This window comes from Pinus tabuliformis, chromosome 1_1 (assembly GCF_031772625.1).
Source record: "Pinus tabuliformis cultivar Carrire ecotype Pingquan chromosome 1_1, CPIR1, whole genome shotgun sequence".
Lineage (NCBI taxonomy): Eukaryota > Viridiplantae > Streptophyta > Pinopsida > Pinales > Pinaceae > Pinus > Pinus tabuliformis.
Window position 1 is genome coordinate 633,981,058 of NC_142297.1, and position 19,072 is coordinate 634,000,129.

At 34.3% G+C, this 19,072-nt stretch overlaps 1 protein-coding gene across 1 annotated transcript; it reads right to left on the bottom strand.

Annotated features, from left to right (window-relative positions):
- Positions 1 to 7,350: 7,350 nt before the first annotated feature.
- Positions 7,351 to 8,519, bottom strand: LOC149214913 (uncharacterized). The gene is made up of 2 exons (XM_089391000.1): positions 8,350 to 8,519; positions 7,351 to 8,204 (listed from the first exon to the last, which is right to left on the bottom strand). The coding sequence occupies exons 1-2, from the start codon at positions 8,370 to 8,372 to the stop codon at positions 7,385 to 7,387; spliced, it is 843 nt and encodes a 280-aa protein (XP_089247126.1). The 5' UTR covers positions 8,373 to 8,519; the 3' UTR covers positions 7,351 to 7,384.
- Positions 8,520 to 19,072: the final 10,553 nt, after the last annotated feature.

Sequence of the window (19,072 nt, forward strand, 5' to 3'; positions counted from 1 at the left end):
ATTGGTTAAGGATTATTGATCTTGATCATATCAAGCAAGTTTGACTGTAAGGTCATGATTTTCTTTTCTCATTGATGAGAAGCTATGTACACATTATGATGGATACATGGATGATTACCTAAGTTTCATAATGGTAATATTGTTGGCTGGCCAAGAGAATGGCGTTATTGCAGGTTTCATGAAGACATAGCTATTTGAAAACATCGATATTTAGAGACATGCCTTACTTAGTCACATAAGGATGATGAATTATTAATTTTTAATGATAGTTTGATACTCACATGTGTTTATTTTCATGGTTTATTCTTATCAAATGTGGGATGTTGGAAAAATCCCTAGTAAAGATAAATGGTTGAAATATTAAAGGTTGTTATGGAAAGATCACGCAATTCTTAGTACGAGGATAACGGTATAGTCATGGATGACGATGTGAATGGATTTGTGTTACTTCTTGGAGATATGACATATGTTTAGTTGATTCATGGAAGGCTACATTAATTCTTTTTCTGCTAAGGAAACAAAGCAAGCTAATCTTGATCAGGTCAAGAGTATGATTTGATATCTATACTAGCATTTGCACCAGACGTTGCAAAGAAAACGCGGTAAGGCAATGGATAACATATAACACTATGTAAAGCCATCAATAACATATGACGCTAATTAATGCTTTTTTGACCCACCACCTCCGAGCTGGCACCCGCTGCGCTGGCAACCAACACCCACGCAATTTCAAACGAGCCCTCGCGCCAAACATTCATTTACTCCATTTGCACAACCGGAACAAGTCCTCTCGAGCATTCGTTTCTCCCGCTCACGGTGCTTGCTCATTTGCTCCATTCGCACAACCGGAACAGGTCCTCTCGAGCATTCGTTTCTCCCGCTCACGGTGCTTTCTCACCTCGCAAGCCTGCTCGCGGTGTTGAATCTCGGCAGGCTGTGCCCCAGGCGTAAGGTAAATTATACTCTGTGAACAATGACATCCACCATTTTGGCAACCAACACCCACACAATTTCAAACGATCCCTCGCACCAAACATTCATTTGCTCCATTCGCACAACTGGAACAGGTCCTCTCGAGCATTCGTTTCTCCTACTCACGGTGCTTCCTCACCTCGCAGGTCTGCTCGCGGTGTTGAATCCCAGCAGGCTGTGCCCTAGGCGTAAGGTAAATTATACTCTGTGAACAATGACGTCCACCATTTTGGCAGGTGCCCGGAAGGCCCATGCATACGAATCCCACCCCGTGCTGCTATAAATTGTCTGCATTGGCAACTCCCAGCGTCTTGCGAAACATATACATTCAAGGTCTCCATTTGGGCGCAGGTTCAAGCGACATTGAAGGTGTTTTCCCATTGCATCGTAATCAGTTACCAGATTTATAACGAACCACTTAGCCATTCAGACATCTTCAATAGTTTTTAGGACGTGGTTTAATGGTTAATAGTTAAGTAGGGAGGTATAATCTCAAACAAAATTATATATATCTGAAAATTGCTCCAAACGCGGTCCAATCTCAAGCAAAATTATATATATCTGAAAACTGCTCCAAACACAATTTTTTTAGTTGAAAAAAAAACAATAAACCACCGCCATTACAATTGCAAACTCAAGCTCCTGCATCCAGTGTGCTTGATTGTGTACTACCCACTTAGCCATGGAGGCCATGAAAATAAGATAATCCTAAACCACCGCAATTGCAAGCTTCCTGCATCCACTGTGCCTGCCTGTGCACTTTGCCAGGTGCATGGTTTATTTGGGCTTTTCATTGGGGTGAGATTTTGAGTACAAATATATTCAATTCCGTGAGAGGAATTTGGTGCACATTAATTTTCACATGCTTGCTAGGAAGGATGACCACGGAAAAATGCAAGGGCGCCAACCGGTTGAGCATTGATGTAAGAAGTAGGCTCAGACTACCTGAAGTATGTTGCCACATTTGCTTTATCCTCCTTTTCAACTGAAAAAATTTTCCAATGCTCCTTTGGTGTGGTGCCATTGCTTTCTGCAATAAATGAATTATACCTTGCTATTTTAGCAACAAAAAATATAATTGCAAGTGAATCTCAATTTTGTGTCAGATCAACAACCTTTTTCTCGAACTTCTTGTTCCTACTTGCTGAAAGAAAACTGTGTTTTTTGTTATCAACCTTGAATATTTCTTTCATGTCTTCTCTTGCATTATTATGGCGATCTGAGTTCTATGTCAAATGAAGTGACCAGACTGTCATAAGATTGGGCTAGTAATGCAAGCAAGGCGATGACTGCATGTACATTTTGAATTGGTGCCTCAACAGGTCCTAGCATCTCTAACAATTTTTTGAAGTGATTGATGTTGTTGGCCACATCTTATGTTGTCATCTTTATTTGTGAAAACTTCCTCAGCTATATCTTAGGATGACAGCTTGATATTCATAAATGTTAAACATCTTGAATTTCAATTGATTGTTGTGTTTGGCTACATATTAGGAGCCTCCTCTTTATTTGGTGAAGGAAACTCCTCTTTTATTGGATGGGGTTTCATATTGTCAAGGAAACTCCATTTAAAATATTAATATACATTCGGCATACATTGTGATTACAATTCTAATCTACGGTGACACGCTGTGAGTCAAAAGTTAATGAATTTAAATTTGAAGATAAAAGTACAAACCAAAACGAATCTCTTCATTAAAGAATCTTGAGCATATTAGTTGATGATTAACAAAATAGAGTGGTGATTAACCCAATGTCTTAAGAAACCCAGATTAATTCAGACAGCGTATAGTTAACCAAGTTACATTTACAGAAGACAAATAAATTCTGATTCGTAAATTGACAAGTTTAGACCATAAATACCTCTATAATACCCTCAGGCTGCCCAACTCTAGGAATGGAAACAGTTGCCAAGAACAAGAATTGAAATCGCCTTAAAATCGTATGAAAACAGAACAAAATTGTTTCGCTTAGCAAATAACAGTGCTTGAATATAAAACTTTTTAAAGACGATTTGCAACGTAATTGTCCGAATTATATAATTTGAATGATCTGGACGAGCCTGGAAAACGACGGGCCAAGTTTCTGTCAAACTCAAGACAGGTCATTTTTTTTCCATGCGCACAGGGTTGCTATTGATATAACAGCACAAGGCTACGCATGCAGGGAAGAAAGACATGAAGAGTCTCTGCGAAGAGTCTCATCGCCAGCAGAAGAGTCTCATCGCCAGCAGGCAGTCTCTGCGAAGAGTCTCATCGCCAGCAGGCCAGTCCTGGCTTTTCATGGCCCATTACCATGGGAAAAAAACCATTTTTCTATGAAAAAACAGATTAAAAAATAACATAACATAGTAACTTGTCGGATGAAAAGCTTTACCAAATTGACTTTCATTTTTCAACGTATCTCCTCTCAGCAAACATCTGCGATTATTATTTTTCCACCCTACAGCCAAGGTCCAAGAGTACGGATCAGCAGATTTTAAATATATCCATAACATAGCATTCCAGCACAGCAATGCACAATTTGTATATACATTGTGAAAATTACTTCTCATCCATTCATGTGAAAGAAAAAGCACGATCAAAAGAAACCTTCACTAGCATATATTACAATCAAATTTCAATCATACAACTACAAACAATTGATATAAAAATAGAAAACACACAGGATAAAATGAAAATCAACCAAATGAAACACAAGATCAAAGAAAATTGAAACAGCGAAAATTAAAAAAATCAGAAAATTGAAACATAGGAAAAATGAAAATCAACCAAATAAAATACAAGATCGAAGAAAATTGATACATAGGAAAATTAAGAAATGATTATACATCCAAGATTATAAAAGAAAAATAACAGAACAAGGACAAGATAGAAACTATAACCAGTTACAGTAATTAAAGAATATATAAAGTGCAATAATTAATTACCTAGAATGAAGAATACACCCAAATTACAGGAATTAAAGAAGCTATAAAATAAATAGCATAAAAATTATACCCAAATTACAGTAATTAAAAAAAATCTAGAATATGTCCAAACAAAAGCAAAATCTCAAGATGCTTATGCTTGTGAGCGCCGTATCAGATTGGATGGGGTTTCATATTGTCAAGGAAACTCCATTTAAAATATTAATGTACATTCGGCATACATTGTGATTACAATTCTAATTTACGGTGACACGCTGTGACTCAAAGGTTAATGAATTTAAATTTGAAGATAAAAGTAAAAACCAAAACGAATCTCTTCATTAAAGAATCTTGAGCATATTAGTTGATGATTAACAAAATAGAGTGGTGATTAACCCAATGCCTTAAGAAACCCAGATTAATTCAGACAGCGTATAGTTAACCAAGTTACATTTACAGAAGACAAATACTTTCTGATTCGTAAATTGACAAGTTTAGACGATAAATACCTCTGTAATACCCTCGGGCTTCCCAACTCTAGGAATGGAAACAGTTGCCAAGAACAAGAATTGAAAGTGCCTTAAAATCGTATGAAAACAGGACAAAATTGTTTAGCTTAGGAAATAACAGTGCTTGAATATAAAACTTTTTAAAGACGATTTGCAACGTAATTGTCCGAATTATATAATTTGAATGATCTGGACGAGCCTGGAAAACGGCGGGCCAAGTTTCTGTCAAACTCAAGACAGGTCATTTTTTTCCATGCGCACATGGTTGCTATTGATATAACATCACAAGGCTACACATGTAGGGAAGAAAGACATGAAGAGTCTCTGCGAAGAGTCTCATCGCCAGCAGAAGAGTCTCATCGCGAGCAGGTCAGTCCTGGCTTTTCATGGCCCATTACCATGGGGAAAAAAACCATTTTTCTATGAAAAAAACAGATTAAACGAACGACAGAAAACACTCCAATCATCTAACACACATAATCAATGGCTCAGGATCGCACACGTCACATTATAGGGATGTCTTTCTCAGAGGAACACCTTACGGCGTAATTAACATATTCATAATAAATAATAAAATAATAGAAATTGAATATTAAATAATTACATCAATAAGTACATTCATCATAATTATCAAAATTTAACATTATATTTTTATTTATTGTTTAAACAAACAAGATACACAATCATATTAAATTAACACACTTTAAAATATTTTTATATTTGAAATTAATAAAATGCTTTTAAATTTTTAACATTTCTCAAACAATACAAATATAAACAACCTAGATCTATCTAAACTTAGGATCTATGAAGCACCGCAAATATAACCAACATAGATCCATCTAAACTTACGATCGGTCAAGCACTAGGGGAATGGATCTAATCAAGCACCAGGGGTCAAATCCCTTGATGTGCAAATCTTTTCCAGGGGAATGGATCTAATCAAGCACCATGGATCTAATCAAGCACCAGGGGTCAAATCCCTTGATGTGCAAATCTTTTCTCAAGTTTCATAGTAAAAAAGGAAGTTTGAGAAAAATAGATTTGATCCATCCCAAAACTGATTTTTAGTAATATAAAAATAATATACTACTTTATCTCTTAAGTAATTCTCATATCAAAAAAATAACTCATCACAAACTGTAAATCAACTAAAAGTAAAAAGCCAAAACAATTGTATGAACATATTCAAAAGGTTTTTTTGCATTTGATCCGAAAACTATAAAACCAATAGATTGTTGAAAAGGGAGATGTGTATTCTTCTCTTTCAATAACAAATCTTGAAGTTATTTGTGGAGGAAAGTGGAGGAAATCCTCTTATTGTAAAAACTCTATGTATTTCATGTTTTGAAGTAATCCATTTATGCATGAGAAAACCAAGATAAATATTGTGTAATCACAACTGTGGAGTACAAATAATAATTTGGTAATAGTATGGTTTCATCACAACGATAAAATAAAGAGAAGGGCAATATCAAACTATGAAAACTATTTGGTTCAATCACTTGTTTCCACCGTGCCTCCAATCCAATCAATAATGTTAGAATCCAATCAATAATGTTAGAATTCATTGTAACTTAACTCGCAACCTTTATTGTCACTCAACTAAAAGGCATGAATAGTTCCAGTGTGGGTTGTCCTTATACAAGAATTCCCATTGAGAGTAATTGATCCTAGTACTACAATAAATATTGTGTAGTGTATGGAATTTTAACTTTTCTAACCACATTGCTTTGACCATATAGATTTGAGAAGATGGAGAAACTTAGCCCTCAAAATGCCTTTGTCCTACATAAGATACCCTACTCGCGAAACTACCTTGAATAGTAGATCACCCGCATCTTCATTATTAAAAACTTTTTTAAGCATAGGTCAAATCAAATCATTAATAGGTATCCAAATTTGACCTCTATAAATGGTAATTATCATAACTCAAGTCAAAGAAATTAAAACCAATCTTTAAACATATTCTTTATATTGACCTATCTATTACAATTTATTGGCCAACACATTGACTTATTATATAGATCCATAGAAAGTGCAGCACATTCTCAAAGACAAGTATAAATTTATGGAAAAAAATAAAATTGAATGTTATACATTCATGTCAATGGCAGTATCCACCAAAGGAAACATAAGATTTTGATATAAATAGATGACATTTAGTGTTGGAGAATTATATGTACTAGTTCCCAATAGGAGGAGCAGTTGAATCATGAAACTACTTCCTTTTAACACTGAACCCGCATAATATTGATGTTTAACACTATCAGATTATTCTCTATGTTTTCTATTCAATCAAACCAAATTCTTAAGCCACATATATTTTCGAAATGCACCACAGAAACAAGCAATAAGCATCCCAGAATAAGTAGCATTATAAATATAATAGAACATCACTAGTTTTGATCAAATGTACATGGAATAATGTCACTCTCGGTGCAACGATTTTCGCTTCTCTCCTTTTTCTTTCAACAACTGACAGTGTGATACTTTACTTCTGCATAAATTGATCCAAGTTTGCTCTGCTGCTTCCCTTCCCTTTAACTACGGTAGGCTGACATGTGTTTGCTTCAATTCTTGAATTTTTCTGCTCGACTACTCAACCTGATTGTTAAATTTACAATATTCAACCATCCCTTTTTCAATTATTTGCTTCTGCGCTTCACCCTGGTTCAGGGTACAATAAACCCCCTCCTATAGAGGTTCAATCTCCTTTTGCCGAGAGAGAATTTCTTCAAGCTCGATAGCATTATCTCTGGCTTGAGCCAGAGTTGTAGTACGTCTATTCGTTAGATAGTAGCCAAGATCTCCATCGAATGAACTAAGATATTGTAATAAAACATGATGTTGTGAAGGCTTAAGGTCATTGGCAATAATCTTGAGCAAACTATAAAAAAATTTGATTAAATTCGTGAACATTTTCAAAATTCTTCTTCTTTATCTTATAAAATTGGCTAAGCAATGATGTTTCACTTTTCCTAGTTGCCCACCTTTAAATGAAACAATCGCGGAATTGCTCCCAACTATTGATGTCTTTATCAGGTAAAACCCTGAACCAAGAGAAAGCAGCCCCTTCCAAGGAAAGAGCAAAAAGTGTCATGAACACATCCTCTTCCTCAATATTAAAGACAGCCATATAATTGCAAAATTTATCTATATGTTCAACCGCTGTGATTACTTTATTTCCTGAAAATTTGGTCAGCCAAATATTAAATCCATCAGGCATCTTGTTGGGATATCCAGGAAGAGCAGTCATATCCAAGGGTTGGAAAGAATAGGTAAGCCATGGCTTAGCCGTTGGAGCTACTCTGGCTTGTTCATTTTTTCGGACTAGTTCTTCAGTAATGGCCTCTATCTCTTTTCTTGCTGCTGCAATCTGTGATAAAAGCTCAGCCTTTTCCAGTTCCCAAGCTTTACGTGTTGCCTCTGACTCTGCAGATATCGCCTGAATTTTGTGCTGACCTTCCTGCGATTGAGTCTCAGCTTTTGAAATAGAAGCTTCATGTTCCATCTCTTTCTTTGCAAGTTCTTTTCTCAAATCTTTCTCAATTTTCTTCGACTTATCTGACAAAATAGTCTTTTCATCTCTTAAGCTTTTGATTTCATTAAGAAGGATTTGATTGAGATTCTGCAACTTCGATATCTGATCATCTTCTATCTTTGGAGAACTCAATTCTTTCGAGGAAGCGCGTCCGTCTAGAATTTCAAGATCCGTTGTCTGAGTAGTTCTTTGCCACCTCTTCATCTTGTCCACTGGGGTGAACTGCCTGAGACAAACGATTAAAAACGCCTTTCTTGTTTCGTTACCATACCTAAATATTCAAAAACAAATATATAACTGATTAGCACTACCGCTTCTAACAAATCTCACAAAATAGAACTGAATCCCTCTACCGCCTCTAACAAATCGGACAAAACATAACTGAATCCCGCTACTGCTTCTAACAAATCGCTTACAAGTTAAAGAGTTGCCAGTACATCGCACATTCCGAGGAAGTTAGTTAAGAACCGTGGAATTGACGGAGGAGACTCATGCCAGTATGCAAATACTGTAAAAAAAGAATACACTGAACTTTAAAAGCAGAAAAACAGCGTACACTGAAAAAATATTGAAAAACAGCCCTGGCAATCTCAGCTATAAAATTAAAGAAAATGTGCATATACATGATTCAAAACAATCAATCTTTGAAAACAGCCCTGTCAATCTCAGTTAAAATTTGCAACTTGATATGATTTGAAATCCTTAGCTATACAGCCCTAACTCTCAATTTAACGAAAACAAATATAAAGAAAAAATAACTACTCTAAAGATATAGCATATCAAAATACCTTTTCTACGTAGATGACAAAATGACGGGCTTTTGCTCTGCCAAATTGCTTCTAAAAGCATTTCCTGAAATTTGTTTGTCCCGGACACGCTGTTTCTGAATACTGTTTCTCTCTGAAAATTCTACAGTTTCTAACCTGCAAACTGTGAAGGCTAGGCAAATATTTCTTGCAAGAATATGCAGTCCAGACGACACTGTAAAATCAGGGGGGCTTTTCGCATGCTCTCAGGAAGTTGCAACTTCATCCTGAAGCTCAGCCGTGAGCCCACAGATGTCAAGTGAAAGGTGAAACATTTTTTCAAGGTTTTTAATATTTTAAAACATTTTTTATTTATTAAATTAGACAGCTAATCAGATGGTTGATTTTTGTTCAATCGTCTAACAAAATATCTAACGGCTACGATTAGGACAGAAAGGCATTTGGGGGAGTTCACTTCAGAGGGAAACGCCTTACGGCGTAATGAGACATACATTGTCACAGGTTGATGATATTAAAGGTACAATGTCTTATCATGCAAACTGATGATGGACATATACAGGTTGTTGTTCTAGATGCTGTTGACAGATGCTTATGGTGCAAATCATATATGGCGTATGATAGTTTCTTATGACTATCATGGTGTTGTTTAGATCTTTGGTCTTAGTTATAAATGTCATTTTATGTAAAGGTCATGTAAAGACCTATGATGTAATAATTGGCATATTCAGTAATGTATGAACTCTTGAGATCATGTCAAATATGTAATCCCACGTGGTTGAGTGGTTGACTTATGTTTTTTATCCCCATTTGGCTGGGTGATTGATCTATGTATGAGTCATTGGTGATAGGAAGGTCATTATAGAGTCATGTTATTATTTTGAAAGATATTATGCATACTCAGCATGTGCTCAGGGGGAGCATGGACAATATAGTGCATCTCAACATGTACTAAGGGGGAGTTTGATCAGAGAATTCAATATGCATATGATTAATGTTCATATTCAGCAGTTCATATATGAAGTCTTCATTTAACATTTGACAACCCTTTTCCCTTGATGTCAAAGTGGGAGAGTAGCTTGGTGTTTAGAGAATAGCTTGATGTTTTGAAAATATTTGTGCTTGTCTTGATGTTTTTATAGGTTGTGGTGAACAAACATGAAAGTGGTTGCCATCAAGTCCAAAGGGGGAGATTTTTGGCATTATGATGCATGTGTTTTCCTTGATGGCAACTCATTTGTAACAAAGAAAGTATATGGTAACTAGATGAATCTACAAGACATATATTAGAGGTGAGAGAATGATGGAACAGAATAATGGTCAAAGGTTTCATACAAGGAGATTGTGTTAGTGTTGTCCTTGATAAGAAACCTACTTGATAAGTTTCCCTTAATGAAAAGCTATTTGATGAATGAAATACTTGATAAAGGTATAAACATAATGTGACAAAATGTAGGGCAATTTAGAGGAATCAGTTCAAAAGTGATGTATGATGACACTCACATTGTAAAAGGTCAATTCAGAGGTAACAAAATAATGGCACAGAAGAACAAGACGATGGGACAAAGGATTACTGATCAGAATCAAGCAATTGAAGAAAAGTAATGATTTAAGTTGTATTAAGTTGTATACACTTGTTAACCTAGTCCAAGTAGCGTATATAAGAGGGTTCACATACACACACTTCCATATAAAGAGAAACATGTATGGGATGGAAAATTAAGGTTAAAGAATACCAAGGTTAAATACCATGGTATTAGACCACAATATTGAGCGGAGTAATGATTAGTTGATCCCGTCTAAGAATACCACAAGCTCTAAGTGTTGTTTTCATCTAAGCTATTGAAAAATATTCTAGGTATATAAGGAGTCGAGGATCAAAGTGTGAGCATGTGCAAGTAATGAATATTTTACGAAAAGTTAGATAAAAAACAAATATGCATGTTATGGGTTTTTGATGCTTTTCTTGATCTAGACTAAGTATGCACTTGAGTGTTTGATGATGGATGTGATATAATGATGGATCGAGATCATAAGACTTGAATTGACTTATCATTATGTGATCTGATAATGGATAGGCTAGATCTAAGTGCTAACAAATATTTTGTCCTTTAAATTCTATGATATGGGTATATCTGAAGTCTAGAACAACTACAAAGTTATAGGTTATTATTTGCAGATTTATACATTGGTTCACCATGGTGAAGGAACGTATACACACTAGTTCGACACTTCCAAGTAGCATATTTAGAAAAAAAGTTTGTTTTTCAGAGATGACTTATCTGTCTAATTAGTGCTACTATTTTACTGTTGTTTATCAATGATTTCTTCATTAGATTTAAAAGTAAAACTAATTGTATAAGGAGATTAATTCCGGTTGATTGATTGATTGAGTAAGAAGGATGATATTTTCTAGAACTTTGTAATATGACAGTAGATGTTCATGTCTTTGGTTAGTTCAGTTTTTGGTTCAGAAGTTTGATTATTCAATATCTTTAGAGGTATATGTGGGTTTGGTTGCATAAAGTAGCGTATACATGCATGTTGGCTTCATTGAAGTAGCGTATACATTCTGACATGTGATTTTAGAAGTTGCAGTTGATTCTAGTTATTGATGCCATGTTCTGAGTTCAAATCTGTGTACTGGTTACATTGATCCTACTATTCTAGTTGATAGGTTAAAGTTTGATTAAGTGTAGGTTGGTTGATTTTTCAATGATGGATTGATTCAGTTGTGGCTGATTCAGAAATTGATGATTGGGTGATTCAATTATGTCAGAGATTTGAGTGATTGATTGATTCAGTTGTGGTTGATTCAGAGATTGATAATTGAGTTTCTGAGTTTTAGAGTTTTAGCGATTATTTGATTTAGTTGAGTCAGAAGTTTCAATGATTGGTTGATTCAAGAAGTGATCATTGGGTTTTAGTTGATTGGTTGATGTAGATGTATTTTATGGATGTATTATAGTGGTCATTGATTTTTGAGCTTCAATGTTACTGATGGGTCCAGTATGAAAATTTGATAAAACGTGGCCTACCTATCTTGTTCTCGTGTACAAGGAGTATCTAGCATGAAAATTTATGAAATGTGGTCCCTAGAGCAGACTGAAGGTTGGAGGTTTCAGTGAGGAAGTTGAAGCTTCCTCCCAGTAGTGGCTAGTGATTAGATCACGGGGTGGGAGATCCCTTCCAGTAGCAACTAGAGAATGAGTGAAGGTTGTAGCTTTCTATAGGTCGGCGCCTACGTACTGCTAAACATGTTAGCCAATACAAGAGCAAAGGCATGGTAGCTCCCTTTCAGTAGAAGCAGGAGAATGAGAAAAGGTTGTAGCCTTCTACATGTGGGTTCTTGCGTATTGGTATTAGTCTACACCAGTACAATATTGTAAACAATATTTTCTTTATATTAAAAAGAAGGTATAGGAAACAACAACAGGTGGTTTTTCTCTTGTGTTTCCACCTTAAATCTTGGTGTTCATATGTGTTTCCTATGTGTGATGGTTTATGTATTGCAACACATGGTTAATGTTTATCTAATGGTTAATAAAGTACCGATGCATTAGTTGAAGACAACCATATGATGGATTAACTGAATTGTAAGTTCACTGGATATACACTAATTATCTTAATAATAGTTGCATGCACATGCAAGTTTGATTAGGTAAAGTCGCGTATAGAAATGTGAATATGAAATGTAAAAAGTTATTGATTAAATACTGATTCACCCCCTCTAATTATTTTTCCCAACACTATATCAATGTCTATGGCCATGTTTACTATAGGCATGATCTTTATAGTTGACTATGGTTGAACATGATGCCCATGTTCACTACAATTAACTATGGTTGAATTTTGTTGTCTATGGTTAACTCTTGTTGAACGTTGTTAAGTATGCTTGATTAATGTACATATAACTTCCAAAACATGATGCCCAACTTGACTATAATTGACTACGATTGACTATGATTTACTTTCGTTGGCTATGGTTGACTATAGTTTAATTTGGTTGACTATGGGTATTTAATATAAAATATAATTTTGAAAACATGATTCAATATTGCTCTTGTTGATTATAGTCGACTCTTTTAGATTACAGTTGATTAGTAAACATTTAAATCCCAATGATGATGCCCATATTTACAATAGTTGACTTAGTTTTTATTTTTTTACTTTCGTTTATTAACTATGTTTGATTGATATACATATAATCATCAAAACGTGATGCCTCTACTGATTATAATCAACCATGGCTTATTTTTGTTCAATATTGTTGACAATAATTAACTTCATGACTTATTTTTGTTGAATATGATTGACAATGATTGACTTTTTGTTAACTATTGGTGACTTTTCTTTATTTGCATAACAATTTAATACAATTTTTGTATAATAAAACCTAGACTCCAACTTCACCTTCATAAATAAATAATAACCACTTTCATACTATTTATATTTCACCATCCTAAATTAACGTAAACCATAAAAAGTAATTAGTTCAAAAAATAAACATTATTTATCTTCTAACGCATTTATTTAAATTATCAATCCTTTTAATAATATATTGAAACATTTCGAAACAACTAATACCAATACTACATTCATTTTCAATATAATAATACACTGAAACATTTCAAAAACAACTAATACGAATACTATATTCATTTTCAATATGGTAACTATATTAAATATTTAATAAATTTTATTAAATAAATTTAATAAATTAATAATGCATATCTATTACCCTTCTTTTTCTATGTACAATCAACTGTTTGCGATTAAAATATTGAACTATTTTCTTCTCTTTCCATGCAGGACAAACTGTCGTTGACCAGAAAAAGATAAGTGAGAAAAATTTACTCTGAATACAGAGACAGTATTTATTCCGAGCATCTTATAAGATTTGGCATTTTAATTTTTATATATTAAAATTATTTTATTCCATTTGATTTTGAATTTTGCTTATTTTATGATAAGCTTATCTAAATATCGAATCTTCTTTTGAATATGTATTGGAATATTTAAAAACAAGTCATAGAAATAAGATTAAATATTTTAATAAAATTTAATAAATAAGTTTTAATAAATTAAATAAATTTTTCATATAATTTTGCCAATGAATTTCAAACCAAATTTTTAATAAGTTTTAATAAATTAATAACATATATTTGTTAACCCTTTTTCACACAAACTCTTTGTGATTAATATGACCATTATTCTCCTCTCTATTTGTATGCACGTAAAACCATTGGGCTATAAAAAACATATGTGAACACAATTTACTCTCAATGAAGAGACATTATCTATTTACTACGATCATATTTTTGTACCGTAAATAATTAAATCTTTTTTTTAACCGTAAATAATTAATACATTTATTCAGACATCGAACAACTCTATTATTAGAAGCTCAAATCGAAAATAAATTTCCTTATGAAACGCTTTAAAATCACATGCAAAGCTTGATGTCCTCCGTATATTTTATAAATTGTGAATCTGCAGACAAATTTTAGCAAACCATAGCAAACAACGGCAAAAGAAAAGTACGCACTCTCTGCCTTTACCTATCTTTAGAGGGACATGTAGAAAGTACCAAACAAATTGAACGCATGAATCAAAACATATTCTTAGTTAAGAGGTCATCTGGTTGTCCATGATTCTGTTGTCTCTGTTGGAATCTGGGTTTACACTTTTTTTTTTCTTTAAATGATATTCTTGATTCTTCATTCTATCAATTAGTTTCAATTACTTTTACATGGTGTACAGTGTTCAGTTTCATCTATTTCTATTTATATCTGGTGACAAAAAATGAAGAGAACAAAATCTGAGGAGAGGAATTGCTCTTCTCAATATTACAAATCATTTAAAGAAGATTATATTGGAATTATCAATAATAAATTACTGGAGTTAAACTCGACTAACTCAAACTGAACTGGGATACTTGGAAGGATGGTTTTGACACCTAATAAGTGGTTGGGATTAGATTCTCCAACACCCCCCATTAATTACAACCACATAAAAATTCAATTAAGATAATTGTTAGGTCTATGAGGCAGCTAGGTTTACAATTTTAAAAAATTGACTTCAACTTTTCTTCTTCTTGTTTTCCACATCCTATACCCTCTAAACTGCTTCAGCTTTTTCTCTTTCTTGTATCCTTGAAACCTAAGTTTCTTCATTTCTTGGTGTAGGTTTTCCATTCTTCTAGGTTGTTTAAGCATACCCTAGACTTATTTTAAAAATGACTTTTATGTGGGTTGCTGCCATAGATTATCTTATGTAGTGCGAGTTTCATCATCAATTTACTGCAGCATAAGATTATAATAAAATAATATTTCTTCACGACTCCAATACCTGAAAATTTCATTAATTTCTTCATCATGCATGTTGTCTTCAACAATCATTTCTGCAGCTTCTTTGTAGACTTCATCTAGACATGGTGTTGCAAACCATGCTTCAGGGAAATTTAAGTCTTCTTCACATTCATTCTGTGTACCTACACATTAGAAATCAATGTTAGAATTAAAAATATTTGCAGAACCACATTGGTTCTGTTCCTTCTACTTGGTAATGAGAGCTTCCTTCTACTGTACTTCCAAATTTACTTCTACCTTTGCCTTTGCTTTCTCTTTGTCAGCTTCCTTCTTTGTCTTTGCCTCTATCTTTGTTTTTGTCTCTTACACTTATGTACTAACCCATGTTGGTGCAAACAGGCTGTCTTCCACTTGGCTTTCAGATTCAAGTGAGATTATCTCACCAAATAACATCACATCAATATGATGTTTTTATTGCATCACCTGCAACCATTCATCATTAGCCAATAATTCTTCATCGAAATTTACATAAGAAATATTAATTGTTGAATTCATCATAGCATTGACTACTCCAATGGCAGCTTTACTATCATCAACAAGCTTTATTGTTGGATTTACCAGATCTTCATTAGCAAGCTTCATTGCTAGAATCATCATATTGTCATCACCGAGCTCTATTGCTGGATTCATCAAATTTTCATCAGCGAGCTATATTGTTGGAATCACCAAGTTTTTAGCTACTTGTGGTTGTGCAAAGTGGGGTTCATGAGCATCTACATGCTTCTTCTCTGCTACTTCTGCACCTTCTTCACAGACATCATCCATTTGTGGTTGAGCATACTGAGATTGAACAAATTTCTCATCTTGGTGTAGATTTGTTATTGCAAATTCACCTTCATCTTCAATTTCAACTTCAGTTCTTCCCTTTATACCAAAAATCCTCTCAAGGGTATCCCAAGACTCCTATGTTGTCTTGGCTTCTGAAATCAGGGGTAGAATGTTGTCATCTACAGAGTCTTTTATGCATTTTAATGCAATTGCATCATTTTTCCTTTTCACTTCCAGATCTGAAAAGATATGAAACATCTCATTTAGTTGCTTTGAATTTCTCAACCTCTTAACTTTTCTCATTTGTTGAGTGTTCATTGACTGCAACTCAACAAGAAAAATAAAATATAACCGTTGCATCTAACTTCAATAAAATTATTGCGGTTTCATGGTTTCCACAAACCAAAAACGCTTTCACAAAAACCTACAGTCCCCAAAATTAAATGAACAATGCCCTTCTTTTAATCTCCTTTTTTCTTTAACAAAAAAGAATGTAGCTCCTTTTTTTTGATTCCCTCTTTAAAAAAACCTCTTTTACACAATATAATCCCCTTTTAAAAACTTTACATTATTTCCTTTTTCCAAATCACGTGGAGCTTATATAGAAGTTTACATGGGAAATAACATCATTTAAATAATTTCATAAGCCCTTTTAAAATATCACATGAGCAATTTCTCTTTTAAATCAAAAGGCTTTTCAAATCATAAGGACACATTACATGATCCCTCCTAAAACCTTTTTTAAAAATAGATGTTTCACCTTACCCCTTCGATTTCCATTTCACATGAATGAACCATGGACGAGAATGGAACGTGTTGTCAAGTGTGAAGCCAAATTCATGTAGGATTCTAGATCCTTATACACCATCATTAGTTTTTAGATCTCCATCTAAATCACATGCAGAATTCTAGATCCTTCTACTGCGCCATTAGTTTCTTGATCTCCATGCAGGATTCTAGATCCTTCTACACTGCCATTAGCTTCTAGATCTCCATCTGAATCACATATAGGATTCTAGATCCTTCTTTTGCCTCTATAAATTTGTAATTTCTTTGGCCAAGGAATGTAAGCCAAGGTCCAGGCTTGTTACGTAATGCTAAGTGATTTTCATTCTCCAATGAATTTTATCTATTATGTTGTGTCTGATTGAGTAATCTTGTTGTTTCTCCATTTGTTTGTCTCTGAAAATATTCTTTACTATTGCTGTCTAAGTCTTTGAGTATAAATCTGTTGTGTGTGTTGTATGCTCTGAACTATCAACTGGTATTGAAGCTAGGGTTGAATATCCATTGTGCAAGCCGCTTAGTGCCATCGCCTTACTCTAGGAATGTTCATTAAAATGTTGGTTATTACCTCTAGAGCTATTGAATGATCTATCGAGGAAATCAAAAATCACTGCAAAAAAGAGAGTCAAGGAAAAAGATTTGTTCAGGAAATAGCTGAGGAACTAGCTGAGGAATGTTAAGACAATGGTTGCAAGAAATAAAAATGTCGTGGGCATATGATGAAATGTGCCATGAAGCCTAAAACATGGAGTGCGGTCACTAAAGTTTGATGATGTCATTAGCAGTTTAATGAATGAGGAACTGCGACACAAGTTAATTGTGGCAAACCAAGGAGGAGAAGCTCTAGCTGTAGCTGATCATGGTAGGAGAATGGATCAAGGTTGGAGAGGGTGATCAAGATCTAGAGGCCGATCAAAATCAAGGAGAGGAAGGATCATCTGCATTGATTGTGGCACACCGGTCACATGAAGAAAGAATGTCGATTCTAGAAGAAAGGAAAAAAGGATCAAAGGCCGTCTAGTACAAATCACAAGTCATCCAGCACCAATGAAGGTGAGACTACTGTTGTGGCCATAGATGGTGATGTTTTGTTTACTATTTTAGTAGAGGATGCATGTGTATATAAATCTAGCAATAGCTTTGATTAGATCCCCAACTTTGGGGCATCTCACCATGTAACCCGATGCAAAGATAGTTTTGTTTCATATAATCTTGGTGATTATGCTAGAGTACATTTGGGGAATAATCATTTTTGCAGTATTGTTGGAGTGGGAGATGTTCAGATCAAGATGAAAGTTGGACAAGATATATTGAGAAACAGGTCAGGCATGTACCAAAAATGCTCGTGAGTTTAATCTCTATGGGACGACTGGATGATGAAGGCTATTCGACAAGCTTTCGAAAAGGAGGCTAGAAAATTAGCAAAGGTGCATTGGTTGTGGCCAAATGACCCAAGACAGGAACATTATACACATTGAAGACACTGATAGGAAAATTAGATTTGGCTATTCTCACAAAAGAAGGAAATTCAGCAGATCTGTGACATAAGCGTTTGAGTCACATGAGCGAGAATGGCTTAAAAATCCTTGTTGGTAAGAAATTATTGCCAGGTTTGAAATCCTACAATCTTTATCACTGTGAGCATTGTATATATGGTAGATAAAGAAGGGTTTTATTCCTTACAGGTGACCATGACAAAAACAAAAATGTGTTAAAATTGGTAGACTTAGATGTGTTTGGGCCTGTTAACATCAAGTCATTAGGAGGAGCATCATATTTTGTAACATTTATAGATGTTGCATCCAGGAAGGTTTGGGCATACCCTATGAAAATTAAAAGTGAAGTGTTTGGAATATTTCAAAAATTTCATGTTATTGTTGAAAGAGAGACTAACAAATTGCTCAAGTGTTTAAAAACACATAATGGTGGAGAATATTGCTCAAATGAATTTAAGGAATATTGTAACAAGTTTGGCATAAAGCATGAGAAGATTGTGCCTAGTACTCCTCAACAAAATTGTGTCACAGAAAGGATGAATCACACAATTATGGAAAAGTTGCGAAGCATGTTGTCCAATTCCAGTTTGGAGAAGAATTTTTGGGTTGAAGTAGTCAGGACTGCTTGATACCTCATAAACAGATCTCCAACTACAGCCTTGGATAGCGGTATCGCTAAAGAAGTTTGGACTAATAAGAATTTGAATTATTATCACTTGAAAATCTTTGGATGTGAAGCATTTGTACATATTCCAAAAGAAAATAGAAAAAAGTTAGATGATAAATCTATGAAATGCATTTTTTTGGGATATGTGGATGAAGATTTTGGTTATCATCTATGGGACCCAGTCAAACATAAAATTATTAGAAGTAGGGATGTTATATTTAATGAGTCAGAAATGTTCAAGAGGACTGTAGGTGAGTTGGAGGTCAAGAAGGTTATTGACAGGTTTG